Genomic DNA, 21,919 nt, shown 5'->3' on the forward strand with positions numbered 1-21,919 from the left:
TAGTGTTGAAATCGGTGTTACCTTTTTCACGATTATTTCTCTAACAAAGCAAATCATAGACAATACATAACCAGTAATGAGAAGAATAAAGCTTCCTAGGAGTTCATTACAGTTTAATGGTGCAACATTGTCCTTTTCATATATTGGAATTGTTTCTTCTTTGCTTCTACGGAAATCAATTATTCCACTTTCATACAAACGACGTATGCTGCAAATAAATAAACAAGTGCAATTTATATGCCTTTAGTGTAATAAGACCTAATAATAGATATGTCCTAGTTGACCAATTAAGTTTAAATTAATAAACAAGTAATTTAAAATAAAATTTACAGAGAATGTAATATTTTTATCAACAAAATAAGTTCAATTAACCGTACATTTTACTAATCTTTTTCTTATACAGAAAATTCTTTCTTAGGACATAGGCCACAGAATACGTTGTAAGCACATCCTCACTTATAACTATTTTTCCATCCAGTTTTTTTCTGATGATCTTGTTTATCAAACCAATACTTTCTATTAACGCGAAACGACCTTTATTTATTTTTTCGATAGAATTCGCTACAGTCAAGTAATTGTCTTTTCGATTAATGTGATCTCTCAAAGTTTTCCAGATTCCAGCTTCATTTTCCTATAAAAATTAATTTAAATTCAATTAAAATTTAATAGATGAATCCGGTTTAAATAATTCAGATTCTAAACGAAATAAATATCTAATGTAAAATTGTCACAATGCCGGGCTGAAAATTTTTATCATATTTTTAATTACTTTATCTAAATGTAAGATATATGTTCTCCAATTCAAATTAGTAGTGGTCAGCTCCTATAGTCATACTTTACTTTTTAGCAATACAATCTTGCTGGTTATTTATGTAACTTCTTTTAGGTGAAAATTTTGAATTGAAATAATATTACTTTCAATTTGCAAAGAAAGTTTTTTTAAAAAGTAATCGGGTTCCCTAGTGTTTCTATTTTGGCATTCACCTATCTCATTAAGTTTCCTAGATTCAGGAATTACAGTTAGAAGATCGGAAGAAAGAAAGTGACAGTACAAATAATTAGAAGTTTTAAAACGGAAAGAGGCTTTTTTCTACCTGATGTCGTTTGAGATTCATTGCTGCACAGTTTTCATGCTTGCTTCTATGTACGGTTGATTTAATATAAGTTTCGTCTTCAAATATGCTCTAAACTTTCGAAATTAAGGAAGAAACCTGAAACACTGTAAGACATCAACCTTACAATCATCCAGAACACGAAAAACGGTTTGCCGTGGTAGATACACATATCTCAATAAATCTATTTTATATGAAGACAATTATTCAGTGTTTGCAGTGTGGAGGAGTCATCTGTCGTCTCTAATTAACAAGTTCCATTTTGGTCTTTGAGGTTTATCAAAAGCCTGTGCACCTGCTCGTTGAATTTCCTTCTGCCAAGCTGTCTTTCTACATTAAGGTTTTGTAGTTTCTCAGAATTGTGCAATAAAGCCGAATTTATTTTTCTAAGTTCACTTTCCCTGGATAATTTAGACGTAACATGTTTTAAAGGTAAAACGTTCTAAAAAAGCATCTGCGGTTGTTCTTTGTTGTTGCTCTTCTGTATCTGTTGTTAGTTTTCCGGCTGTTATATAAACATAAGAAGGGAAAAAGTGAGAATCGTGTCAAATTTTATTTTCCGAGGGTTTTATTCCTAATGTTTTGAATCCTCCTGAACCAAAAAATTGAAAAATTCCTTGAATATGTATGTTGTAATACTAAGTAAGAATGCTGTTGAGATGCTAATGGCAGGACACATAACAGCCACCATATATGCAAAATTGTCTCTGCTAGTCACTTGCCAAAAGTGTGGGAAGAGAGTGTTCTATAACAAAAGTTAAACTGTTCTTGCTTGTCTCATGATCAGACAATCTCTCTTGGTGGTGTATATAGAATCTGTCCACCTTCACATAGCCACTGCTCCCAACACCTTGCAGTCAGGTTAGAATAGCCTAGATGGCAGGCAATTCAGAAAAATGGCATCTTGCTTCTCTCAGTCTGATGATGTGGTCTTCCTCAAGTGCCTTCAGCTGTACATAATATTTTTGACTGCATTAGATATGCATGGCATTCAAAGATCTCCAAACAAGTATGCTCTAAAATCTGACCACAGCAAGTGCACGCTTTTTTTTAAATAAGATAATGGCACCAGAGTGTCTTAGTTGCTATCCCAGTATCTGATGTGCAATTGGGTCACAACTGTAATAATTTATACACCTATCTGTTGAGATTTGCAGAAATTGAACAATTTTATCTGGGTGCATAATTTTTCTGTCAATGAATAATTCTAGGTAAAAATCTAATTTTCATTTAAAACTTCTCTTATATAACCATTTTTTTCTCTTTATAAATTTTGAAGACATTATTTATTTTGTTTGCATTAATCCCCTTTCTGTACATAAACTAAGGCACATTTTACTCAAGACAACTACCATGTTTCTGTCGTCCTGATTAGTAAGTTGCAGAGAATGAAAGATATAAAAATATTGTTAAGACAAATCATCTATGTCAGAATAACTATGCCTTGTCCTAGCAGCCATTTTATCTTTATGCAAGTAATAATATTTTTATAATATATAAATAAAACGTTTGTTTTTATTGAATTTTATTTTTATCTGCCAAGTGTCCCAGAACTAATATATTTGAAAATTGTAAAAACTTTGCTGAAAAAGCTATCTCAATAGAAAATAATATACTAATTTATGTTTCTCCATTTTATTTGACTTTGGGATCACTTATTAATAATCAAAATGATATTTGTTAGAAATTAGTGTAATAGACCTTTTCTTATTATTTAAAACAAAAGAATAATTTATTATATTTTGTTATTTTTCCAATAAACTGATTAATTTGTAAAGAAAACATCTTTTTATAAATAAAAATTTTTTATTTATGAAAACAACTTTTAGTAATACTCGTAATTTAAAACTGACACTATATTAAGTTGAAGATTTTTTTCTTAGCAAGTTCTATCCGACAGAAATTTAAGTAATTAGCCTTTCAAAGTTAGCAAATTTCCAACTCATTTCTTCAAAAAATATAAATTTGAAAGAAAGTATATTCTGTTATGTAATCAATCATATTTTTTAAATAAATTTCTGTATAAATCTTCATTTAAAATAATACAACTTATATGTGTAATATTGATATTACAAAAAAAAATTCATTTTTGTGTGTGTTTGTCTATTTCCCTTTATATCTAGGTACGGGTTGAAAATAAAAGAACGAAATTTGGCATGTTAGCATGTATGTAAAGAACATTAAGCCAGTCACATTTTGGTTTTGAAAAAGTAAGGGAATGCAGAGATAGAAACTGGTAACTTGTTATATCTTGCGAGGAGTCAGATTTAAGAAAGATTTTACTTGTTATTAGCGATTACAATATTTTACAAAAATCATCTCTATGTGAAGAATCTTCTGCTATTTTATATGCTATTTTATATTATTTAAATATGTATAAAATTTTGGTAAGAAAATTTCATAACAGATAGTGTTACAAACAATTTTCGTTAATTATTTTGATTTATGATAAAATTGTTATATTTAAAATAAAATCTCATAAAATCCGGAAAAGTTACACAACTCGTTGCTAGATTTTAATACTCTGAATTTAGCAATATGCAAATTGGCAAAGTCCATTCTTTTTCCTTTCAAATGTTTTCGAATTGGTCGAATGCTAGTTTAAATCGCTATTTTCTGAGAATTTATTGCTAAGAAACAAATATTGCACAAATGTGCCAAAAATTCTTTAAAAATATCATATTTCCACAATAAAAAGTTTAGTTTTCTTCATCAATTATCTTTAATTTAAGAATATTCTCATGTTTAAATAAAATAAATTTTGTGGATAGTCTGATAATATCGAACAAAAGTGGAAATCAGAAATATTAAAGCTTTTATAGTATGAAGAATACTTTTCATGAAAAATAACTGATTAAAGTAGTATAAGGTTTATACTACTTTAATCATACTTAATACTATTACACATTAATCCGAAACCGTCTTATTACCTTAAAATGCAAGTTTTTCGCATGAATATTTATACCACAGGAGAAGTCGCCACTTTCTACTGCAGAAGCTAATTCATGGTAATTTCTTGGTGTCCATTCGTAATTCGGCGCAGTTAAGAAAGATATCAGAATTCCACTGTAGCCATATCCCACGACCACTACTGTAATCAGCCAAACACCGATTATAATCCTTGTTGAAACTTGAACAATGCGATCTAAATTAATTCCTAAAAATTTCAAAATAGAAATGTATGTTTCTGTTCTAAAATTAACTTTATAGCTTAAAAAGTAAAAAAAAAATAAAATTTACCTTGTAGAGTGATATTTGAAAACAAAAACCAAATGCTTTTCTTTACTGACCAATATTTCATCGATCCATGTAAGTAATTTGCTCTCTTCATAATATGAGACAAAATAGTCCCAGTTAATATAATCGATATTAAGATTGTCAACCATACCTGGAATATATTTTTAAAGTATATATATATATAAACCAAATCTGTAAGAATATATTCGAAATAATTTGCCTAACATAATATTATTCAATAATTACAGTAATTAAGTTCTAATGCACAGTAGTCATCAATGAAAGCCATATTGTATAATTGTGTACTTTGACTAAGAAATTGTAATTACTCATTTCTATAAATGAAGTATTTTATTTTCAGCAGACTCAGGAATATTTGTCATTGTTCCAATATTCTTTTAAAAATTAAAATAGGATCTTACTGTGAGATAAGCAGAGGGTCAGGGATTTATCCTCGCTGACCACTTACACTGCTCGGGTCGGCAAAACCCGATCTCGTTGTCGTTTCGGATGGCTAGGATGGCAAAAAACTGAGTGGGGAGGTGCGTCGGTAAGTCGACAGGCGTCTTGCATTGACAGGAGACAGGTGAACAAATAAAACATTTATTGAAAAACTAGAATAACATACAAGGCGATTACAAACGATTCTACGATACTATGCGGTTATATGCAAGTAGATATAAAGCTCTACAAGTTGTAAACAAACAGGTGGCTATGAGCTAAGCCTATTGCCGTTGCGGGAGAGAGAGTTCACAAAGGTCCTAACAAAATACCTCTTGGGATGAAATTGAACGATATAATTCGACGTATGTCGGTCGCCGAAAATGTGGGAGAGTTGCTGTAGGTCATCTCCGACGGGACTTCGTTCCTGCGCATGGAGACAGACACAAGTACAATAATAACTTTCTATACGAGCGCGCTACGTTTCTGGTGGCGCTAGCTTTTACAGTGTTAGGGGGAAACAATCGGTTGTTGACAATGACTTGCGAATTCTTGACAGCTAAGTGTCAACTTTTCCACCTAACTGTTGATAGTTACGGGAGACCTCTGCTCCGTTTCTCGGCGAAGAGTTTTTTCTATCGGTGATTGTTCACAATAATTTTACAACGAAAAAAATGAGTTTTCTTTCATTTACACAAATTTTCCAGCTAAAGTCTGCGGTCTCACATTACCAACTTTAAACAGAATTAAGAATTATGTAAAACAGGAAATTTCATGCTAACGATTCGCATTTAAATTTAAAGCAAATACCACTAAAGCGATTTCTAAGAATTCGTACTATTCCTGTAAATTTTGAAAAAATTACATTATACTGTATTAGATTTATTGACAATTTTCAACTTTAATTTTTTTCCTATTTACTTTAACTGAAAATTTACAAAAACGCAAATTATAATTTAGTTATTGTAACTCAATACTTTTACAATAAAGAAAATACAAAATTATTTTTAAAAAAAAACGAATTTTTCTATGTTTTCTTAAAATATAAAAATACATTATAAAAACATGTTTATCACAAAACATTTGTTTTTATAATGAATTACGAGGGCTATTTTTTAAATAAGGTCCGTTTGTGAATGAAAGTGAGAATAATGCGCAATCACGGCAGTATGCATGCGCTTCTGCTCCGAGCAAGCTTGGCGCACGTTTTGACGCCATTTGCAGCCATATCGTCTGTCTGTACGCTGAGCTGTAGAAGTTTAAAATGTTTAAGAAAATTGAGTCTCCCGCGACTGTGAGATACGATCTGTTATTCGATTCTTGAATGCAAGAAACTTGGTAGCAGCGGAAATTCACCGTCAGATTTGTGAAGTTTACGGTGATAATGCTATGAGTGACAGTAAAGTTCGAAAATGGGTAAGAATGTTCAAGGATGGGCGAGTTAATGTGCATGATGAGCCATTCCCTGGACGACCTTCTCTGATTTCTGAAGATTTGATTCGTGATGTGGATAACAAAATTCGAGAGAACCGACGATTCACGATTTCAACGTTATCAATTGAATTTCCACAGATTTCAAGATCAGTTTTGTATACCATTGTTTCGGAGAAAACTGAATTATCGAAAATTGTTTTCTCGGTGCGTTCCAAGACTGCTTTCTGACGATCACAAAACAAAAAGATTGGGCAGTGCTTTATTGTTTTGACTCGATACGATCATCCACACAGTCCAGACCTTGCACCCAGTGATTTTCACTTGTTTCGATACTTAAAGAAGTTCCTTGATGGTCAACATTTCAACGACGAAGAAGTGAAAACTGCAGCCGTGGATTGGGCTTCTTGACAGGCGGCAGATTTCTTTGAAGTCGGAATTCAAAAAATTGTTGAGCGGTATGACAAATGTTTAAACAAAATGGAAATTATGTAGAAAAGTAGATAAAAGTATGTAGAATATGAAAAAAAATATATTTTAACGATATTTACAGTATTTTTCTTCTTATTAAAAAACGGACCTTATTTAAAAAATAGCCCTCGTATAAAGAAAAAAATATAACAGAACACGATTACAATCATAACAAATTAATTTGTAAAATTTAAAAAAAATTAACTTTGCAATATTATAATGTAGATCTAGCATATTCTATAACCATTACAAATGTTACCAAAATTTGCTTTAAAATGGAATCTATGCGGTGGAAAAAAAATATTTTTGATTTTAGCAACTATTTAAAAACTCATAAGTTATGATGTAGCCAAGCGAATAAAAATAAATTACGGATATTCTAAAAATGAAACTTCATCAAAACCAATAATTGAATTTTTTTCATTAAAACCAAAAATATATTCTTATATTTTTATAAATCAAAATAAAAGAAGGGCTAAAAAAATTGAAGAATCAGTGGTAAAAACAATCCATCATGTAAAATATAAAAGGTTTTTATTGAATATACAACTGTTAACTTGTCAACAATACAAATTTAATAGTAAATATCATGTAGTAACAACATAATTTTAAGAAGAAAATAACTCTCTCTCTATTCTGTGATAAAAACTTATTTTAGATAATGTCAAACATTTAATATCGTTCAGTCATTTCAGTTTTTATTTTAATTCTTACACATTATTTGATTTCCTCATTATTACCACATTATGAAAATCTAATATTAGGCAAAAGAAAAAACTTCAAATACTCACTTAATACTTAATATTTGTAGTAAAACGTATTCGTGAATATAACAGCTTGCAATAAAGCAGCATAATTAAAATTACCACAAAATAATACATACGAATGTAATTTTAATGTAAAAAAGTCTTAGAATAGAAACTTTTTGTAATGATAACTACATAATTAAATCAACAAAGAAAAATAAATATTCACAGATTTTCAACAGAATTGCCTAATAATTGTTACGATGAAAAAGCTTTACAGTCTACATTACTATAAATGTAATATTTTAATAAATGCTTGAGAAATCGACAGTGAATATAGTAAAAACATTGAAGTATTAAAGGACGATTTTCGTAAACAAAAATGTCACAAAAGATAAAAATGAAATCGCACAGATAATATATAAAAAACCCTCACATTCAACGTTTGTAAAAATGTCTTTTCTAAACCTTTCTAGTAAAAATAATAAAAGAATTGATAAATGTATTGACACATTAAAAAATAATTACTGTATGTAATTTCTAGTTATATTCATTGTAACTAAAAAAATTTTGTATAAATTGTTACAAACTGTTAAAACATTGTAACTGACATGATGATTATTGTACTCATTATTATAAAAATAGGACTTGTTCCTTATTTATTGTAACTCTTTATAGATACATTATACTTATTACAAAACTAATGATGGTAATAATACTAATAATAACTCTCCCGTGGTCACCACCTAGTCGAGGTGAGAAAGCCCAGTAATTTTACTGGTTCATAGAGCAATGCAAGCTGGAGCACAAGCTCCTGGTAGGGACACCCTTGCCAGTAAGATCTATGGGGAGAAATGAAGCTAAGAGTGACCACACCCGCATTCTGTGGAGAAATTTATCATGGTAGTAACCAGATCTAAATATGATACCGGCTTGGACGTTGCCCGGGTTAACAAGGTTTGCGTCGTGGGATAAGCAGAGGCTCACGTTCGAAAAATAAACTATATTGTCCCTTGGTTACCGGTGGCGAAAGCAGCACCGGCCCCAGCATGGCTACTGCAATGCACCCAATAGACATGAAGAACCAACCTAGCCTTGGTATTTCTGTGGCAATGCATCCACAGACCACAATGGCTGAAAAACCACGCTAACGGATGAAATGGACAATAAAAATGAACGAGTTTATCATCCGTACTTACTACACCACCACAAGGCTTGAAACAAACATGACAACAATTACAGCGTACAAACAACAATTACACCACAGATCCACACAACAATATCCTCGCCTCCCTGTCACAGAACAAAGGGCTGTTGATCGAAAAAAACAATTATGCGCAAAAACTTATCCGACAAACAACACTGAAATTATCAAACAACAGGTTGTTGATCAAATACATCAACAGACAGAAACATTTAACATTAATAATGATCACGTAACCTGTCAGGATAATCCAGCAACAAGCATTGATTATAGCACACATACAACTACCACTAATGACACTACAGACACTTTTTCATCTATCACTCATAACATACACATAAATTTAGTTAATATGCTCTCACTTATATTTGAGGAAACACTCACTAAATATACAGGTATAGATCTCACACAAAGACCACAAATACCAAAAATCAACACTACAAAGGAAGTAGGAAAAACACTAAATTATGTAAACACTCACTACCACACTAATTGATTTAATTTGTACACTCTTACACATTGTTACATTAGTTTATGCTGGGCAGTCACAGTAGTGACACATCAGGAACTGAAAATACAATCGCAGACAGATACATATAAAACACAATACTATCACAAGCCTGTCTGGCAGAGAAAAATAGAAACGCAAATAAACGACATTAGACAGAAATTAGGCAGACTGACACAAAACCTAAAAACAACATAACACCCAAATTAAAGAAACAACTCAAAAATATTTTCATGAAAACCAAAACCCACACAAAAATAAACATCACAACACACAATACAGAATACTCTAAAACAAAAACTTGCACCCAAGGCATGTAGACTCAAGCGATACAAAACATGTTCTCTACGAAAACCACAAAATATATTATTCAAAATGAAAAACTCTTCTACAGACAAATCACTACCAAAACAAACACAGATTCACAGCACAGTGGCACACCGACAGAAGAAGCACTCACAACTTTCTGGTTCTTTCTTTGGTCCAGTGCTGTCATACATAATGCTGATGCAAGCTGGATCGAGGAGGAGAACAGAAACTTGTGCAACATATCAACTATGCCCTGTGCTGAAATAAACATACACGATGTCCAATATACTGATAACAGAACACACATCTGAAGACACCTGGTATAGACATGGGTGATGTTGTAATAGACAATATTCACAATTTCTGGTACAAAAAGTCCACATCACGGCACCACGAACTAGCTAAACACCTAACACACATCTTCATCGATCCACGAGACATGCCAAATTTTCTTACTCAGGGCATCACCTACATGGAATCTAAAAACAATACCATAGACCAATTACATGTTTTCCAACAGACTACAAATTATTTATAACTTGTATCGCAAACAAAATACACAAACATGTTTAAGGAGACAACATTCTTACAGAACAACAAAAAAGTTGTCGTAGAAATCACAGCGGATGCAAAGAACAGTTACTCATTGATGCAGTCATTCTACAGCAAGCACACAAACAACACAGAAACATACACACGGCATATAGAGACTACAGAAAAGCATTCGACAGCGTTCCACACAGTTCACTACTGCATATTCTACACATGTACAGAATACATCCATCACTCATTGCATTCTTCTAAAACACTTTGCAGCACTGGAGAACAAAACTACATCTCAGAATTCATAACACTTCCATACAAAAAAAAAACTAAATATTCTTTAAACAAGGAATTTTTCAAGGAGATTCGTTGAGTTCTCTCTGATTCCGCTTAGCCCTGAATCGTTTATCCAACATGTTAGACAACACAAAATAAGGTTACATTATCAGAAATGAAAAAAACAACAGTTCACACTGTCACATCTTATGTACATGGATGACATAAAACTTTATGCATCCACACAAACACAACTTTATCAACTCCTACAAATCACACGTTCATACACCAAGGACATACAAATGGAGTTTTGCCTAGACAAATGCAAAACACTTCACATAGAGAAAGGAATCTTGAAGAAAGAAGATTTTGCACTTGGAAATGGAACGTTATTGAATCCACGGAAGAGGGCGAGTTCTACAAATATTTAGGATTCCAACAGGCCAAACTAACAGAACATGCACAAATAAAGCAAAGATTAATTAAAGAATACCAAAGTAGGTTAAACACTATTCTTAGAACACAGTTAAATGCAAAACTGTGTACACAGTTAAAGCAACAAACACATATGTCATCCCAGTACTCACATATTCTTTAGAGTTATACATTGGACTCACACAGATCTTGAGCAACTCCAAACGATAACAAGAACAACACTTAGTAAGTATAAACAACATCACTCTAAATCCGCCATAGAAAGACTAACCCTTCTACGTAAAGATTGTGGACGTGGCCTGATTGACATAGTTAACCTTCACTACAAACAAATACAGTCACTGCAAGAGTTTTTCTACAAAAAACAAGAAACATCACAATTACATAAAGCAGTAACTCTAGCAGACTCAAATAACACACCATTAAACTTACACTCACATTATATGGACACAACACAACATATAAAAAGCATAGACACCATTAAGCAATCGTGGGCTCGAAAGGCACTCCATGGCAGGCATCCTTATGATCTGGCCCAGGATTTTGTTGACAAAACTGCGTCAAACAGCTGGTTAGCTCTGGGATGCCTCTTTGGGAGACGGAAGGATTCATGATTGCCATACAGGATCAGGTCATAAATAATAAAAACTACAGAAAACACATACTCAAAGATACAACACTCACAAATGATACATGCAGAAAATGTCACATCATGCCAGAAACTATATAACACATCACCTCTGGTTGCAGGCTCTTGGCACAGACAGATTATTTACATACACACAATCCAGTAGCAAATATAATACACCAAGAGCTTGCAAAGAAACACAACTTATTAGACATCCATGAACCATACTACAAATATATCCCACAGACAGTGTTTGAAAACTACATGTACAAAATGTACTACGACAGAGCCATAATCACAGATAAAACAATATACCACAACAGACCAGACATCACACTTATTGATAAACACAATGATATCACATTCTGAGATTTCCCGCGCAAATTAAACTTTTAACACTTCGATGTTAATTAATTTCCTTTTTTTCACACCAATTATTTCTTCGGAGGGGTGACGAGAACCATTTTATTGTTTTCCCTCCGTACTAGGAAGTAGATATGAGGTGATCGTCTCCTCTTACAAAAACGACGTCCCAGTGTCCCGGAAAGTTCCTCCCCTTCCACCGAGGTTTTATCTATATGTGTCCACCTTCGGAGGACATCCTCCTGGCCCAATCACAGATAGATAACCAAGTCCCTCGATAGAGAGTAGCGAAAGAGTCACCTTGCTTAGAGGTTCGAACTAAACTTTTTCGCCTATGACTGAACCGATTATTTACAAAAAGAGCAACAATCATCATATAAGTCCCAACAAAAAGCTTAACCTCCAGACCCTTCCATCCGGTCGTGGCGAACTAGAAACTTCGATTCGTGACAGATGACATCAACAATTCTTAGTCATACGTGCACTCATCACCTGATGTATGAATCAGCATCCGTTCAGACAAATATAAAAAGGGATCCGATCACAACCTCCTGGCGGACATCAACAGCGGATATCCACCAAATACTGTAGCCCGCCATACACGAGGACAGATATCAAGGGCCATAGACTGAGGACCAGTTCATCCACGATCACCTCTGGCCAGATGTCCAGCCACTTGCCTCCACGAACTCCTAGATCCCGGGAATCTCACCATCCCCGCATAAGTTGGATCAATTATCAGAGGTACTAACTTCATTTGTAAGCTCTCTCTCTCTCTCTCTCTCTCTCTCCATAAGTTAACGGATAGATTTAATAGACTTTTAGATTGTCGCACGGGTTGTATCTTTGTATAGTTTTAGATATTCAGATTTATCCCACTTGTAATCCTTAGTTTAGATCTAATAAATGTGTATTGTTTTGTTCAACCTGTCTCTTCGTTGACTACGGACAACCTGGACACTTTATTCCTGGCTTCCCGTACCCTCACTTCAGCCCTCCACTCGAATTATCGCCATCCGTTGACATAGAGATTGACCTCGCACGTCCGCGCCGGTAAGAGGGAGAAAGAAGCTTGCCGCTCTTTCCCCCCGGTTCTCACAACATACATTATAGATATATCTGTTTCAAACAATCACAATATACAAAACACAGCACTGAAAAAATCAGTAAGTGTACGGAACTCGCCCAAAAAATAAGGCATCCGTGGAGGATGGATAAGGTACTTATTGTACCTCTCATTCTCTCCTGTACAGGTTTCCTGTACTACACTGAAGCCTAGAAACATTACAATTGAATATAAACACATACATTATCCTAAGATGGCCAATATATTGAATAGATATAACATTGTTAAGAAATTCTTAAATACAGACACACACACTAACAGTTTTTTAATTTTTGTTTTGGTTACTATACCTTTGGTCTGGTATAGAACACAGCCACCAGTGTCAGTCGAGTATAACTTACACAACCCAAAATAATAATAATAATAATTGTCAGAACGAAGTGATTGTCAGAACGAAGTGACGACTATACTTGACTTCATGCATTCTTTATCAACATTATAATTCTGGAATGATTTGTCCGATCTTGATGAAATTTTCTACGACGACTTATCATTACTCAAGGATGAATTGTTTAAATTTTCAACTCTCAAAAATGATCCGTTTTTGTAGAACTGGAGATAGGGGTCAAAAAGAAGATCGCGTTTTTCTTTAGTATGGCTCATTTTTGAGAGTTGAAATTTTAACCAGTTCATCCTTGAGTGATGATGAATCGTCCTAGAAAATTTCATCAACATCGGACAACTCATTCTAAAGTTATAATGTTGTCAAGGAATGCATGAAGTCAAGTGTTAGTCGCTTCCTGCACTCACGTGTAGAAGCGTCATCTAGTGGTCAGAAAATATGACAAGCATTAAAACGGTAATTTTGAAAGGTAAATGTTATGGCTAACTAGATACACAACAACAAACATAAAAAATCTTTATAGAATAATAAGTTTTATAAAGTTTTCTTTTTAAAACGTGGAGCATCAGCGATCAATATTGATGGCTTTACGATCCATTCTCTTCTTCGTCTTCCTATCGTTAGTACGAAATTTCGATCTCTAAATGAAGAAGCTGCACAGAGATTTCAGATTGAATCCCCAGATTGAGATTCCAGAAATGTCAATGATTGGTGCAAGAATGCTTTACATGATCGAAAGAAGATTGAGAGAGATAAACCCCGAGAAAGATGAGCCGTTTGGTGGATTCTTTATCTATTTGTTTGGTGATTTTCGTCAGGTTCCTCCTGTTAAAGATACTCCTCTCTCCTCGAGTGTTTTTTACAACGTAATGTCCCAACATTACATTACATTACATTCGCATTTGATTCTTTTGAGAAGTTCATTAAACTTAGTAATTCTCATAGACAAAATAGCGCAGATAGTTGCTTCACAGATGTCTTACAACATCAAGCTTCGGGTGATTTCTCTGATACAGATATAAACACTCTGACGACAAGAAATCGAGCCTATTTATCCAGAGATGAACTCTCATCAGTTCTAAATGGCTATAGCCAACAAACGAGCAAGTAAACAAAGCAACGAAGACTACTTGCAGTCAACTGAGTACCCTGTTGCTTATACAGCATCTGAAAACACTCTAGATATTGCCCTGCCTTTGTCCAAAGATGACTCAGCTCTTGGTCTCTCCAAGTATTTGAATCTCTCAGTTAATGCCAGAATCATGCTTAGAGTCAACTTATGGATGCAAGGAGGTCTCGTCAATGGTTCACTAGGAACTATGCGTTACATTATATATGCTTCTAATGCTCGCCCTCCATCTCTTCCTCCGTTTATTTTAGTGGAATTCATCTACGGAGACGTTTCAGAGACCTTTCATCTATGATAATCTGTTTACAATAATCTCCATAACACGCTCTTCGAACGATGGCATTATATTGCGATCCCGTAGACAGTTTCCCCTTACCTTAGCATACTCGATGACTATACATAAATCACAGGGATTAATTCTTCCAAAAATCAAAATAGATATAGGGAAAAAAGAGACAGCTATCGGTCTTACCTATGCTACATTGACTGGAGTGAAAAAAATAACTGACTCAGTATTTTTAAAGAGTTACACTAAAGATCGCTACGAGTCAATCTGTAAGTCCAAGGCCCATACTGATAGACAGAATTTCGTGAGACTTTGGCATAGGAATTAATTAGTGGCTTATTCTGACCTTATATTTGCACCTGTAAATGATCTAATTGAAATCAAATATATTGTTGAGAACGAATGATTTTTTTCTCTCTTTTTTTTCCGTCATAATCTAGAAAATAAAGGTGCGAGCAGCTACGCCCCGACTACACGCTGATACAGCGTTACTTAACTAGTTTAAATAATTTCGTATATTTTTTCTTATAAAGTCATAATTCAATATATGTCAATCGATCGAAAAAAAAATTCGTCCTTACCAGCAAAAGAAAATACTATTTGACTTTTTACAGACTTCTTTCAATTAAATTTTATGAGACAAAAAATTAAATTAAGCGAAAATTTCATTTTCGAATTTTCAGATAAACTAAATTAGGAATTTTTTCGTAAAATTATAGATTTTAACTTTTGTTTATCGAAAACTATATTAAATATGTAAAATGAGATTTTATGTATCAATGTCCCAAAATGATTTGCTATTATGTCATATCGCTTGTCTATTTCAGATATTTTAAAATTTCTGAAATTAGACAAGTTTCTTGATAATTCATAAAACTTATTCTTTTGTGTGCTTGCACAAATTTGTAAAAATCTTGAAGACAATTATGGCAAATTAAATAGAAGGGTCGCGGCCGATGTTTTCAACGCGGAAACGTGTACGTTGGACGTTCAGCGCCGCCTTCCTGTAAGCCTAGAAGTTTGACAATGGAATTTGAAACGTCGAGCATGATTCCACTGACTTTCTTAACGCCATTGTCAAACTTCGAGGCTTACAGGAAGGCGGCGCTGAACGTCCGACGTACACGTTTTCGCGTTGAAAACGTTGGCTGCAACCTCTGTAATAAATTTCACCGAGCAACTGATACATCAAAATTTGAACGAATTGTGTAATATTACTGGTGTATTTTTATAAATAAGATATAGCTCAAAACTTAAGAATCTACACTATATAAACTGAAATTTCGAAACATATTCTGGATGAAGATGTAAAAATAATAATAATAATAATTATTATTATACAGTACGTCATTATAAAATTGTATTATCGTTTACCTCGAATGTAAATGGTCTAAAAATAGTTTTCCAATTCGGCTTCAATTTCTGTTCTTTAATTATAAAATTTATCGGTGTCATATGAGTGATTGCAGAATAAGCAGCCAAGTCAAAGACATCTTTATCCATATACAGAGGAACAGCAGACATGTCTGCTTCCTATCAGAGAAATAATTACAATATGCAGATTCATGGAACGTGAATATTTATAAGTATAAAAAATCGTTAACTAGAAATACCTTATTAATTATCTGTGCTATCATTCCATAATAACTTCCATTTGAATGTCTTTGTAGAACTGTTTTTGGCATGGGTTGAATGACTTCATACCTACAAAAATTACAATTTTTCGTAATTTTATTAAATCGATAATCAGTTCTACAGTCTCATTTTTATAAAAGTATTAAATTCGTTTAATTTTACCTAAATTTTAATTTTTCCTGAAGCATTTTAAATACATAAAACCGAAGTGCTCGAATTATTTGATTGTTAGATTGATTCACGTTTATCCACACAGGCTCCTAAATAATCGAGTAATCAACATAACTTCAACTAAATAGTATATTTCTACAAAATATTAAAAAATAAATAAACTTACCTCGACTCCAGCAATTTTCCAAACGTAATTCGATTCCATTTCCTTCTGAAATTAAAAAAAGTGTGATAAAAATGAATATTATGATACGCTTCTTTCTAGTTTTCTTAATGGCTTGTGAACACTGAGATTGGCTTTACTTTACCGCTAGACTTATTACACCACCACACGACATCAAATTAGATTTAGAAAAACACTATTTTACTTTCAGAATGCATTTCGGACGTGGAGTCCCTCATCAGCTTTTTTGTTACAAAATTAATAGGAAGTTAACAATTTTTAAAAATACCGTAATTGACAGGAATGAAAAAAGGCTGTAGACTTACATTTAAAATGTCGATTAGATGTTTTGAACATCAAAAGATTAACCACACGATAAAAAAAATTTTACATAAAAAGGGATTGTGCTGATACAATAACACAATAATAAACTGAGGTACTGGTAAAACAGTAAAGTAGTAAAAATATACATTCTCCATTTTATGAACTTCTGAGTTGGACTGTAAAAAGGATTAAAGAATAGACTCGAGAGAAAATTATTTTTTTATAAGTTTTTTGATGCTTCAAATGAAGATAAGTTTGGGTTATGCTGTTTATGCAAATAGCTACATTATTCAAACTTTTAAAAGTTATCAAAAAATTACAGAGCTTTTATCAGAAAACATAATGACAAACACCACACAAAACTTAATTTTAAAGATATTTACAAAAAAAGGAAAACCAAACGAATAAACCCCGGAAAAGAACAGAGAAACGAATTCCTCAAAGGTAGTCGAGTAGTAAAAATACATCAACCTTTTTCAACAATGCTGATTACTATTGCATCTTTTACAGCTACTACTACGCTAAACGTGGCAGGTCTTGCGACTGAAGAAAACGTGTAAGTTGCTGAAGATGGATGCATGAGACCTACATCAAGTTTTTAACCTTCTGCCTCAAATGCGACGAAATTCACCCTAGTGATGATAGCCCAATAGTTACAATTGATCCAGATGAGTATTCCGAATTGTGGAATAATTAGTTAATTAATTTGTTTATATTTTTGATATAAATAAGCTACATATTTGTAACCTAATATAGTTTACATAATAAGCAATTTATAAATAATTTTTTCATTTTCTTTGATTCATCTTCCCCATATGTTCGGGTAAATAGTAATTTGTACCTGTATTTGGATAATTTCTCTCCATGGGTAAATATAAATAAAAATAATATCCACCTTTATGGCACCCAAGGTCCAAGTCATCTGATGTTCCGAGTCATGATTTGTAAAATATAAATCTGGGAGACGTAGTCTCATGCAAACGAAAGTATAACCATCTTCCCCGAGTTACTACGTATATAATTATGTATAAAATATTTTTATACATATAAAATGCTATATAAATATAGAAATTAATTTCATACCTTGATACTCCGCTTAACTTCTAGCGTCTTCTAAATATGTAATTTCCCCTGATGAAGATATAACGCAGTAATGCAGAATATAAAATTAGATTTGTCTCTGGACTTATTCGTGACGTGTTTATGTTTGTTGCATGTAACGACCAGATTTAGTATTTAAAATTAATTGTATACCATGTGTTACGTTAAAATCAATTCTTATTGAATTTAATTACCAATTCTATAGAGCACGTATGTTTTTAAATATAAATTATGCTAATAAATTATTAAATATATTTTAAGAACAGAAACAAGACAGAAGAAATTTTATCAAATTTTTCCTGTTGCCATCTTTTGTTTCTCTTCATTTAAATGTTATGTTATGGCTGTCAGTTTCAACCAATGAAATAAATAAGTAATATTATGTAAAACTATAGTATAATATAAAAACCAAGAACGCATCAGGGAATTTCAGTTGACCGATGAAAAATTCTGATGAAAATAATAAATAACATCAGTAAAAATGCATTTCTTGTAAACAGTCCTTACTTATAATTAATTCAAACTTTATTTATTCAAGCGTTATTGATTTAACAGTTTTAAATTAACTGTTGCTATAAAAAATATAAATAACGTAGTTATTATTTTATATTAAAGTAATAAATTAAAATGTTATAATAACAGTGCTTTTTTTGTATTTGTTACATTATTTCTTATTTGTTGGTACTTGTGATATTAATTAATTAATAGTTCTCTTTTCGTTTGAGGTATTTTAGCAATCAAAAACTATTTTATTCTAATGTGTTTACAAATGTTTAGTTCTAACTAATTACTTTTACCCAATAACTTGTACTAAATTTATGGATTTGCTAAAGTTGAACCTTTCATTAAGTTCATTCAGTAAATATTATACACTACTTTTCCTATCAACATTGCTTATTGACTGTAATTAATTCGCAACAGTCTGGTATGTATATCGGATACTGTCGTATTCTACTAGTCAATAGTTTATATATCAGTTTTATATCTTCAAAAAAATTGTAAGTAAAATTCAACATACGCACTTCAGAAACTTTGTTTCAGGTAACTAAGAAAAATTTAATTAAAACAATTAATGATAGAGGAAATGAACGAAAATATTTTCTTTTTGTTTTTACTCTTTCTGTCTTGCGGTAATAAAAGTGTTTATTTTTAATCATACCGATTGTTGGTTCAAACACGCTTCCAATGTAAGTAGACGCGTGATGGGGTCTTAATAGAATAGTATAGATCAGATTTGTGAACTTGTGGCAGGTGTGTTCAAATAATTGGAGCACAATATCCACGAGACTTTGCATACGAGACCTCGGAGTAAGCGAACGGAATAGGAGTCTAAAGATGTGCGACCCGGAAGTGATTCATTCTGCTACCAAGTTAATATAAAACGGCAAACATTTATTTAAGTTGAGTAAAACTTAGCTGTTTTATGTTATTCTTTTTGTTTTTTCTTTCATTTAAAATAGGATATAAACATAAATAAAAATATATAAAATTCGATATAAATTCTAATAAAATTCGCTGTATAAATATTCTGCAGTAAAATTTACAAACTGTGCCCATTTGGAGCATCTTTCATACATATCTTCATTGACTTTGCATATGTCTCTTTCTAAATCACGATTATTTAGAAATTAGTGTATCTTAGTCTATCTGACATGAATTCTTCTTAAAATGCATGTAAAGTTAACCCTCGTTTTTCCATATCGAAAATTCTCAATGTACGGTTGTAATTTCGGACCAAGAAAATGGAATTTTCTATATATTTTTATTCGGATAATTCCAAATAAGAGAACAATGAAATTCGAAGTCATTGTCTCGTAGCCCGCTGAAATCTCATTTCATTCTAAATCTTCCATCATATTACACTTAGTAAAAAATTCCTTCGCACAAATGTCATTTTTAAGGTTCGGTTTTACAAATTATACGTGAATAATCGAACTGCGAATGGACTGATCGAACACGACTTTGAACTATCCGAATGTTTTTGGGCTCCAATTTGGAAAAATTGAAGATCTATAAATTCTACTGTTGTACGCTGACCATCCGGTGTCTGTCCGTAATCTCGAGAACAAAGTCACAGATGACATTCGTTACTAGATTTTAAAACCTTAGAAGAGTAGGGCCCAATTACTTGTATGCAAAGAATAGATGCAAAGCATATATCACGTTAGTTTAAATAAAATTTTTTCCGTAATGTGTTAAATAAATTAACAACACGACAGTATTTTTAAAGAAAAATATGATGTATCTGATTAGAGTATTAATTATGTGAATAGCATATATTATAAATTAAATAAATTTAAAACTATGATTAAAAATTGCAGCCTGGCATTGTGACCATGTCACAGTAAAAATAATTTAGATTTAATTTTACTTTTTTGAATGCTTTTAACAAAGACAAATATCTTGTACATCAGAAAAGTAAATTTCCTAAAAAGATGTATGACGAAAGGTGATATGTAAGACAACGTCCTTATTAAGAATGATGTATAATTTATTTGAATGCTCTGTCTCGGCATGGACACTACAAAGTATTCGATAAACAGACTTTGTTCCCGTTTTTTTCGATAGATTTTAAAACAAACATTCATTAAAACTAAAAGCGTACATGTTGGTTTGACGTTAATGATTTTACGATAATTAAATAAGTAAAAACTATATTGGATTTACTCAATTTAATTTAACAAATTTAATGAATATTTATTAATCGTCTGCTTAATTGGTACTTTTAATAACTATGAAGAAAATAAATCAAGTTGTCAAATACGCCCCACGAATAAAAATTTAATTATTAAATGTACTGAAAAGTAATGTAAATTTTCTTACAACACTATTGTATTTTTCACAAATAAAGTTTTCAAATATATCCAATCAGACTGTTGTTTTCTAATTATTAACGTAAAAATAACTTTTAACAATAAAATTGAGAAATAAATGAAACAATAATACAGCCCAAATGTAAGAAAATAATTATTTGAATGTGAATATAAAAGGTAGCAATCTTTTCATATTTCATATTGTTGGGAAAATTAAATTTGGTTGTATTCTTTATTAGAAAAGTAAAGTTAATTAAGTAACGGAAATCAATATTTCTGAATAAAAATGTTTTATTTTTTCATAATTTAATCATAAACACAGTCTACTGTGTATTGTTTATCCACTTTTACTATACAGTGGCATTACTAGGTTCTGAGAATCTTTGAAATGTGGGTAGACGAAGGCCTAGGACCCTCGCACGGCATAAAAAATTTATATTAATATTTTAAAAGTTATATGCTGATTACTATGATGAATATAAAATAATGTATTCAAAAGTCATTTTCTAGAACAAAGTGAAGAGCATAAAAGACAAACGAATTTAAATTGCTACGAGAAATTGTTTATGGTGACATCGTCACAATGCCGGATGCAATTTTTAATCATATTTTTAATACTTTTTAATTGAAAATATATGCCCTACGCATCAAATTAGTAATGTCTTGCCCCTGTACAGGTACATCATACTTTTCTATTGGCTATAAAGTTGTGGAGTTCATTTATTTGAACTGAAATAGCATCACTTCCGGTTCGTGTCGGGAAGGTCGTAGAATACAGTTAAACTGGGATTTGTGCCGTTGATCTTACTGTCTCTAATCTCATGGTTCATCTACGCAACTGTGTTCTAGAGAGTAAGAAAAAGCACATAAACAAAAACACGGACAGTCAACAGAGGGAATTCATAGGTCTACAATTTTCTTTTTCATTGCAGACAAATTAGTAACAGAGAGTGTAGGAAATAAAACTAAAAAGTAGAAAAATATATTGTTACGAAAACGAGAAAGAAAAATACATATTTTACAAACGGAAGAATACTCAAAAGCTATAAAAAGGAAGAAATAAAATTTCTTCGTTTTTTTACAGATGTTTGGTACCATGATACTATTACAAATACGAATAAAAT

At 32.0% G+C, this 21,919-nt stretch overlaps 1 protein-coding gene across 1 annotated transcript; it reads right to left on the reverse strand.

Moving 5' to 3' along the window:
* Positions 1 to 367: 367 nt before the first annotated feature.
* LOC136976206 (glutamate receptor ionotropic, delta-1-like) lies at positions 368 to 21,618 on the reverse strand. The gene is made up of 8 exons (XM_067271432.1): positions 21,604 to 21,618; positions 16,561 to 16,605; positions 16,386 to 16,483; positions 16,202 to 16,292; positions 15,963 to 16,121; positions 4,353 to 4,500; positions 4,043 to 4,269; positions 368 to 631 (listed from the first exon to the last, which is right to left on the reverse strand). The coding sequence occupies exons 1-8, from the start codon at positions 21,616 to 21,618 to the stop codon at positions 368 to 370; spliced, it is 1,047 nt and encodes a 348-aa protein (XP_067127533.1).
* Positions 21,619 to 21,919: the final 301 nt, after the last annotated feature.

This window comes from Centruroides vittatus, unplaced genomic scaffold (assembly GCF_030686945.1).
Source record: "Centruroides vittatus isolate TY-2023 unplaced genomic scaffold, ASM3068694v2 contig_397, whole genome shotgun sequence".
Lineage (NCBI taxonomy): Eukaryota > Metazoa > Arthropoda > Arachnida > Scorpiones > Buthidae > Centruroides > Centruroides vittatus.